The 9119-nt window shown below is 29.8% G+C and overlaps 2 protein-coding genes across 3 annotated transcripts; both read left to right on the forward strand.

Annotated features, from left to right (window-relative positions):
- The first annotated feature begins 22 nt into the window (after positions 1-22).
- LOC111428377 (probable ATP-dependent RNA helicase DHX34) lies at positions 23-3502 on the forward strand. Its single transcript, XM_023063869.2, has one exon. It carries the CDS (start codon positions 89-91, stop codon positions 3467-3469), a length of 3381 nt encoding a protein of 1126 aa, XP_022919637.2. The 5' UTR covers positions 23-88; the 3' UTR covers positions 3470-3502.
- Positions 3503-4096: 594 nt separating this feature from the next.
- On the forward strand, positions 4097-8928 carry LOC111428448 (polyadenylation element binding protein orb). Of its 2 annotated transcripts, none has more exons than XM_023063957.2 (9): positions 4097-4297; positions 5311-5425; positions 5774-5871; positions 6094-6170; positions 6224-6356; positions 6409-6576; positions 6634-7246; positions 7309-7436; positions 7496-8928. In XM_023063957.2, the coding sequence occupies exons 1-9, from the start codon at positions 4274-4276 to the stop codon at positions 7709-7711; spliced, it is 1572 nt and encodes a 523-aa protein (XP_022919725.2). In that variant the 5' UTR covers positions 4097-4273; the 3' UTR covers positions 7712-8928. The 2 variants fall into 2 exon arrangements, with proteins under 2 accessions (XP_022919725.2, XP_022919724.2); XM_023063956.2 differs by having other exon boundaries at positions 4098-4297; positions 6218-6356.
- Positions 8929-9119: the final 191 nt, after the last annotated feature.

Consider the following 9119-nt stretch of genomic DNA (forward strand, 5'->3'; position numbering starts at 1 on the left):
TTCTTGTTTTAAGCGCCATCTACAAGCGTTAAAATAAACCCTTATGACATCACAACATAACCTATAAGCCAAAAAAATTAATATTAAAATGTATAATAGAAAACGAAAATATGGGCAATCAAGTAAACATAATGACGATTATGATAATAAAAGGCATCATAAGCATCGTATAAAAGAACAATCTAAAAGAATCGATGAATGCAAATTTGAATTAAGACGATTTTTAGAAGAAGAATGTGAAATACGGAATCAAGATGACTTCTGGACGTTTTGCACTAAATACACTCTCATAAATCTCCGTAGATCGCAACAAGAAACTTTTCCTTTTGATAGAAATAAACTATTTAATATAAGCTTTGATTTAACCACAACCGAATTGTTGGATAAATTACCAGTTCTTGATAAAAACGGCGATCGTTTAATAATTAAAAACGAAGATTTTGATTTATTTCTAAAAAGTATCAAAGCTTATCAAGATTTTCAGCAAAAAAATAAGTTTTTAAAATTAAAAAAATTGCGTGAATCGCAAAAACAACTTCCAATTGCGGAATATAAAGAAGAGATAACGAAGAAATTAAAAGGTTGTCGTGTTATGTTAATAGCGGGCGACACAGGTTGTGGTAAATCTACCCAAATTCCCCAATATGTTATGAATGGTGGATATGAAAGAGTGGTTTGTACACAACCTCGTAGAATAGCCTGCGTTTCTTTAGCGAAACGTGTTGCATATGAAACTTTATCCGATTACAAAAACACGATTGGTTATCAAATAAGATTTGAAAAAACGAAAAGAAAAGATACGAAAGTTATTTTTATGACGGAAGGGTTACTTTTAAGGCAAGCCTCAGAAGAAGATGTAATTGGAGGTTATGATGTGATTATTTTAGATGAGGTTCACGAAAGGCATTTGTATGGTGATTTTTTAGTTGGAATTATGAAATGCTTTTTGTACAAAAATAAGGACTTTAAATTAATTTTGATGTCAGCTACGATTAATTTGAAGTTATTTATAGAGTACTTTAGTAACGAAAGTTTGGAAGTAATTCAAGTTCCAGGGAGATTATTTCCTATTGAAATTCATTATAAGCCTGTTATTAAAGATCCTTATGATAAAAATAAAGATAAATTCGATTGTACACCTTATTTGCAAATCGTACAAATGATCGATGAGAAATATCCGAAGAATGAAAAAGGTGATTTATTGATTTTTTTGAATGGTTTTTCCGAAATTAACACTTTACATGATGTTATAACGGAATATTCATCGCATAAAGATAATAATTGGATTGTTTTAATGTTACATAGTACTTTATCTTTAGAGCAACAAGATAGAGTGTTTGATTATCCGCAGGATGGGGTTCGAAAATGTATTATTTCAACTAATATAGCTGAAACTTCGGTTACAATCGACGGGATTCGTTTTGTAATTGATTCCGGGAAAGTTAATCGAATGTCTTATGTTTCCGAAGGGGGGATTAATCGATTAGCTGAGTGCGATATATCTCAAGATAGTGCGAGGCAAAGAATGGGTAGAGCTGGAAGAACCGGTCCTGGAATATGCTTTCGTTTCTATTCAGAAGAAGATTACAAAAACTTCGAGCCATTTACCCCAGCTGAGATACATTTAGTCCCGTTAAATTCACTTTTACTCCACATGATTTCATTAGGTTTAAATAATATATATAATTTTCCATTTCTCGAACAACCATCTCAAGATACAATCGAAGAATCAATCGAAAAATTAAAATTTTGCGGGGCTTTAAGCTTAGAAAACGATTCATTAACTTTAACAAGCTTAGGCGAAAAGTTATCGAAACTCCCCGTCGATTTGTGCATAGGAAAAATGTTAATTATATCAACGATTTTTGGAAATGTTAATTCGATTTTAGCATGCGCCGCTTTATTAAGCGTGCAATCTCCGTACACTCAAACAGCTTTTAGGGATTACGACGCCCAAGAATTAAGAAAACGCTTTGAATCAAATCACGGTGATCCAATAACACTTTTATTTATTTACAAAGAGTGGTTAACGATTAAACAGAACACATCGATTCATTCGAACAAAGAAAAAAATTCGAAATTTTGGGCGAGAAAACGTTGTCTTGAGGAGCAAAGGTTTTATGAAACAACGAAATTATTAGAACAATTTCGCGAGATTTTAATCGAAGCCGATTTATTACAAAAATTAAACGATGAAGAGTTAACATCAAGAGAGCGTTCGATTCGATATGGCGAATTAAAAAAATTAAAATCGTTAAGAAATGATTTAAAATTAAAATCTAAATCGAGTGCAAAAAAGCGGCTCTCAAAAAATTTATTTGATAACGAAAATGAAGATAACTCCCCCGATTTAAGGGATATAGAATTTAAAATTACCAACGATTTTAAACGATTACAAAAGTTACTCGATGAGACATCACCAGATTCTTACAAAGATGTAATTCTTTTAAAATTAGTTATTTCAAGCGGATTGTACCCCCAAATTGCTGTTGAAGATGAACACAACAATTTAAAAACGGTCAATGAGAGATTGTTTCACACAAAAAATAAAAGCTATTTGTTTTTACGCCCAACAAGCATTTTTGCTTCTCACCCCGATATTTTGGAATTAAATAACGATGATATCGATATCCCACCTTCAGGTTACTTCAGTAGAAACCCACTGAGTAAAAAGCACAACCTTTTAGTTTATCAATCAGTTTTAAAAACGAAAAAAACTTACTTAGTTAACGTTATGAGAATGCCAGCTTTACAAACGCTTTTACTTTTGAGTAAAAACATCGCCACAAACGCAACATTAACAAGTTTTATATTCGACGAATTTTTATCTGTACATGTTCCCTATGTTGGTGAAGGCAAAGCGAGTTTAAAACACGCTTTAAATATACGCAAAAAATGGGACGATAAATTAGAAAAAAAATTAAACGATGTAAACACAAAAAGCAATGAAGATAACTCATTAATCAACGAAATTATTAAATTTATGTCATCAGAAATTAGTTACAATATTAAACGGTTACTACCGGCGGATTTAAAAACGATTTATAATCACAACACAGGATTTTTTAATGAAGATTACTTAAAGAATACTAAAAATCCCTTCGATCTCGAGTACGAAATGAAAGAAAATGCTTTAATCGGTGGAGTTCAAGTAACCGAAAACGTTACTTATAATTGTTTAAACCAGGACGAGTGGGATTCTAATTTAGAAAATGAAATTTATAATTTGGATTTTAATTGTCCGAATTGCGGGGAAATTTTTACCGGGATGTCCTTTTTTAGGATTTTTCAACACGAAAGTTTTTGTGTGAAGAAAATCGTTGAAGAGGAATTAATTAAACAAGAAAATGTTAGTAACAAACCTAATTCTAAGTTATTTAAATGTGATGTTTGTAAAAGTGAATTGGTTTTAACTCCGATTGAGATATTAAAACATAAAAAGAATTGTGTTGTTATGAAAAAAGAATAAAGTTATTATAATAAATTATTAATTAACCAAAAAGTCTAGTTTATATCTCTCTTTTAACTTGAAAATCCATCATGAAAAGGATATTTATATAATTAATATAATATTCGTTATTAAAGATGTACTGTTTATAAATTAAATATATTATTGAAAGAATAACATTTAGGTTAGATTGTCAGATGAGTTCATTTTAAAGTTTATAGATGTCACCATTAAATTTAATATATCTTGCAGATTATTTAACTATGATTAATGTAATCTTTATAATACGATTATCATACAAAAATAATTTAAAATATTAAATTAATTTAAATCAATAATTAGTTTTGATTAATTCTGATTAATTTAATTAATATTAATTCTTCTAGATGTCACTGTTATAACACTTTTAATTTTGAATTTAAAATTATTTTTTCTATGTTATTCCCCCAATAAGATGATGACTCATAATTCTTAGATGTAAAAACTATAAAACCAGTTTCTACACGTTCTAAACAAACCCTACATTTTCTTAGAATTTCTGCTTTTGCAAGGTTTTTAAAAGTTTTTTTTTCTGATATAATTCCCCACTCCCAATGTCCTCACAAACTTACTGCCCCATTCCAATTCCCCACTGTTGCACATTTCAAACTATCCAAACAACGATCATCATTACATCCACCAATTCTCGAAGATTCCTCGCAGAAGAATTGTGTGGTTTTATATAATTAAATGTGAAGTTAAAAAAGACTTTAAGTTTAGTTTTAGACGTAAATTTAAGTTATAATAAGTGCTTTTTTTTATCGAAGAGGAGATTTAGTGTTAGAAATGATGGCAACGGTACAGCAACAGGTAAGAATGAAAGAATCTCATTAGATTATTAATTCCGTTTGTAATCAGTTCACTTGCGCCGGTGATTTTGACGGGGAACGATTTATATTGAGTAATATTAGAAAAGAACGCGAGGATTCCTATTAGTATCGCTACGATTTAATTATGAAAGTACGACGAGGTGATTCCGTTTTCCAACTCGACGAGAAAAAAATAATAAAGTAAAGAAATCATAATAATAACGTGAATGTAAGAAGTGTTATGTAAAAATCTGGGAACAATCTTAAATTTTTTTAAATTAATGCTTTTTGTATTATTTATATTAATCGGCAACATTATAAATTGTTTTATAAAAACAAAAATAAATACATAGAAGAAATAATTTAAATTTATAATGTAATTGGCCTCCTATTTCGACGTTTTGTACCAATATTTAAGCCGTAATATACACAATTGTAACATTGCCAAGAATTGGGGTCGTTTCCCACAGCATTTCATCCCTTCAAGATGCACTTTTCTATGCCAAACAACCGTTCAATTGAAGGAAAAATTATTTTAACAGTACCCTTTACCCTTTTTATTTGCAACATTTTTTTTAATAAATTTGCCCCAATTTTCCTAATTAAATCAAATCAATATAATAATTACGGATCAAAATTAATTCTTATTTATTTATAAAATAATGTTTAAAATAAATGAATTACTTAAAAAAATTAATTTATTAAAAACGATTTTAGGTTGGCAACAAATTTAATTTTTTTTTTGAATCAATTTTATTTATTTTTTATTAATTTATTTTTCTAAACTAAAATAATTATAAAATTAAATTAAAGTTATTTATTATAAGAATAATTAAAATTTAATAATAAATTTTTGATTTTAAATAAAATTTCAATTAAAATAATTTTAGGTTGGTAACAAAATTAATAACTTCAAGCGGAAAAAATCTAACCTCAAATATTTAATTTAAAAGTATTAATCTAGTATCACGATTTAAAGTTATTAATAAAATCTATATTGCTGTATAATTTTAGCCTTCATCGAATATAATGGATTCTTTGGATACCCCAGGGCATATTTTACAAACACATTCAATTAATGCCTTAATGCAAGATGACGATTTTAAAAATTATGTTTTCGACGAAGCAGGTAAGGATATTTTTATTTTATTATTTCAACAGATGTTTTTGTTAACGCAAGTAAAAAGATTTTGTCTCGTTAACGGAACAGATGTGAAACTCGAAAACCAGTTTTTTTTTGGAAATGTAGTCGGCGAGGATTTTTGTTATTAGAGTGGGAGGATAAAATAAAATTTTCATGTAGGAGACCTTGATCAAAGTTACCCCATTCGTAGAATAAAAGCGAAGCGGTAGTGACTTAAGGCCACAGTTTTAACCCCATAACCCCTCGTTTTTAACGCTGACTTTTATTACGCTTAAAAACTAATTGTTAAAAATATTTTTGAGCTGATGGCTGGCGACACGATTTCAATTTCAGATCTTTTGGGTCTTAATTCACCACGCGGTCTTCTTGGGAATTCTGAGAGGTACACATCCGAAGATCTTTCTTCGCCATCTCCAGTAAGGAATTTACAGGTACGTTTGAATAAACTGCTTAATTATTTGTTTAAACCTTTTAATTTTAATAATTTTAGTCTTAATATGACTTTTGCTATTTTTTTTGAGTTTTTGTCTCAATTTTTTTCAACGCCATTTTGATTTTATTTGGTGTAATTTAATTTAAGTTGGCAACATTTTTAAAATTCATTATTAAATAATTGACTTAATTTATTTAAATATTTTTTTATTTCTGTTTAGAGAAACATGTCGAACACATCAACAAGTTCTTCTTTACCAACTTATCAGAGTTTATACCCGAAAAACTCACCCCCAAGGTAATTTATTTTTACAAAAATTATTTTTTTACTGTTTTATTTTTTAGTTACAGTACTGTTGGTAACCCTGTTTCAACAACCCATGATCCTTCGTTGATTGGAAATTTCTTCAATTGGACACCAAGTACATCCGGAGTTTCTGATAGCGTTTCTTCTACTCCTGATGCAAGTTTATGCGATGTTTTGGTAATAAATCGTATTTATTTTATGCATTTATTAAATTTAGTTATTTTTTCAGGGTAATATGTGCTTAAACGATGTCCTCCAACGCAACAACACGGATGTTCGTTCAGAATTTGAAATGGCAAATCTTCAAAATCTTCAAGCTTTACAAGCCATCAAATATTTGCAACCCTCACCGTTTCTCAACACTTTACTAAGAAGTGGTTATCCAACAGCAACTCAAGTAAATATGTTACACGTTACATTATAGCGTTTTGATATTATTTTTTTGGAATATTAGCTTTTTGATCGTTGGAATAACAACTCCGCATGGGGTGGTCTCTTTTCGCTTGCCGGTCAAGTCCAAGAAAACCTCCAGTTAGATCGTGCGGCTCGTCTTTATCGTTCCGCAGCTTCTGTATGCGACGCAACTTGTACCTGGAGCGGTGTGCTACCTCAAAACACCACCATGATATCAAAACAAGGTTTTTCTAATAAAGTCTTCCTGGGTGGTGTACCTTGGGACATCACCGAACAACATCTCGTCCAAGTTTTTCGACAATTTGGTCAAATTCGCGTTGAATGGCCTGGAAAGGAAAAACAAGTGTCACAGCCGAAAGGTTACGTTTACGTCATCTTCGAGTCGGAAAAGAATGTTCGTGCACTTCTACATGCTTGCAGACACGATATAGATTGCACGGGAAATTGTTATTTTAAAATTTCGTCGAAACGGATGAAGAGTAAGGAGGTTCAGGTTATTCCATGGAGTTTGAGCGATTCGAATTATATGCAATCTGCGTCGCAGAAATTAGATCCGAATAATACGGTTTTTGTGGGAGCTCTCCACGGAATGTTAAATGCGGAAGGGTTAGCCAAAATCATGAATGATTTGTTTGATGGAGTTATTTATGCTGGTAAAAATGAATTCCCTTTATCAAAACTTGTTTGTATTGATTCATTTATTTTTAATTTTTAGGTATTGATACCGATAAATACAAATACCCCATAGGATCAGGAAGAGTGACCTTTAACAATTCAAGATCATATATGAAAGCGGTAGCTGCTGCTTTTATCGAAATAAAAACAGCAAGATTCACAAAAAAGGTAAAACCTAAAATATCAAAACTGTACTTATTAGTAATTAAATCGATTTGTTATTGCAGGTACAAGTTGATCCGTATTTGGAAGATTCTTTATGTTCAGTTTGCGGTGTTCATCAAGGTCCATATTTTTGTCGTGAATTAATGTGTTTCCGATATTTTTGTCGTTCCTGTTGGCAATGGAAACACTCGCAAGATTTAAGACATCATAAGCCGTTGACTCGTAATCCGAAGAACGCGAACAACTTAGATATGGGATCCGTTTTAACCGTAACTTAATGGTAAAATCGTGGATGATTAGTCTCGGCGCATTTTGTTGTTTGTTTGATTTTTATTTGATATGTTGGAATTTATATCGTATGTTTATCGTTATCTTAGTAATTTGAAAGTTTAGTTTCCATTGTCTCGCAAAGATCATAAAATGGATACTGAATTTCGTCTTTATTTTAGCTAACTCTAGCTAAAACCTAGACCTGTTTAAGTTTTTTCTCGAAAATTACAAAAAAAATCAAGGTATTCTACAAAGTTAGAATTGATCTCCATAAATTTCTTGTTTACTTTGTAGAGTAATATTTATTGTTATTCCATTTGATAACCATTGGTAAATTTAATATTGTAGTTTTAGGTGTTTGATAGATGATCCTATCGGATATTTATTTTCTTTTACGTTTAAATTTTTTATTTATGGGGTTTTCTTGTTTTTTTAATGGATGGAAAATAGGTAATAGGCGTTTTCAATTTCACATCGAAGTGCTATTTTGATGTTATTATGATGAATTTGGCTAAGATTTTTGGATTACGATTTTTGATGTTTTTCAAAAAAAAAAAGTTATAAATATTTACTCTAATTATAATCAAATTTATGAATTGGGAATTAAAATTATTGCATTTCAAAATTATTAATATTTGTTCAATTTTTTTATGTGTCAATACAGAACATTCATCCTATTACCTCCCAAAAAAATCAAATGTGACGTTTAATTTTTGTCTATCGTTTTATTTGTTTTTAATTTTACTTTTAGTTTTGTTTTAAATGTTTAACCCCTGACTGTGTTTATGTGATTGTAGTTTTTAAGGTAGATTTAATGTTTGTTTCTTAAACGAAGCTGTTCAACTAAAACCACTAATTTAAATAACCCAATGAAATCCTGTTAATGTTTGTGTGATAGCTTCGTTTATGAGTATTCATCAGCAGTGCACAAATATTTAACTCTAAATGGTGAGTTTTAATTTTTTTTTATTCACGTTTCAAATCTTAGGAGTTTTAACGAGTTTTTAGAATAACGTATCAGTTTGGTAATTCTAAAACGAAATCTTTGATTATATTAACAGTATTATAACAAAATGTGCCCCGCTGCTGAAATCTTTCCTGTTTTTGTTCACCAAATTTTAATGTATTCCTAATAAATACCTCTGTTGCTTTAAATTGTTATTGTTATTCCTAAAGTTATGGAAAAATAAACAAATTAAAGGTAATAAATAATTATTCATACGTTTTACAGTGTTTTATTACATCTTGTTGGGTAATAAGTAATAAGAGTATAAGAAAGAAATTAGCAACATTAATTTATTGAGGGTACAACCACAATTAATAGCGCCATCTATGAGAATAATACAGGCGATTCACAAATTTAAACGTCGTCATTTTTAAATTAAAGCTAATAAATAGTTATACGTTTTAGATTGT

The sequence above is a fragment of the Onthophagus taurus genome, chromosome 10 (assembly GCF_036711975.1).
Source record: "Onthophagus taurus isolate NC chromosome 10, IU_Otau_3.0, whole genome shotgun sequence".
NCBI classification, from domain to species: domain Eukaryota; kingdom Metazoa; phylum Arthropoda; class Insecta; order Coleoptera; family Scarabaeidae; genus Onthophagus; species Onthophagus taurus.

Bases quoted from the DNA above. Each gene is read 5' to 3' on its own strand.
- LOC111428377 (XM_023063869.2), top strand. From the start codon at position 89: ATGTATAATAGAAAACGAAAATATGGGCAATCAAGTAAACATAATGAC.
- LOC111428448 (XM_023063956.2), top strand. From the start codon at position 4,274: ATGATGGCAACGGTACAGCAACAG. The intron at 4,298-5,310 runs GTAAGAATGAAA...GTATAATTTTAG, and splicing joins TGGCAACGGTACAGCAACAG to CCTTCATCGAATATAATGGA. The intron at 6,171-6,217 runs GTAATTTATTTT...TTTATTTTTTAG, and splicing joins CCGAAAAACTCACCCCCAAG to TTACAGTACTGTTGGTAACC.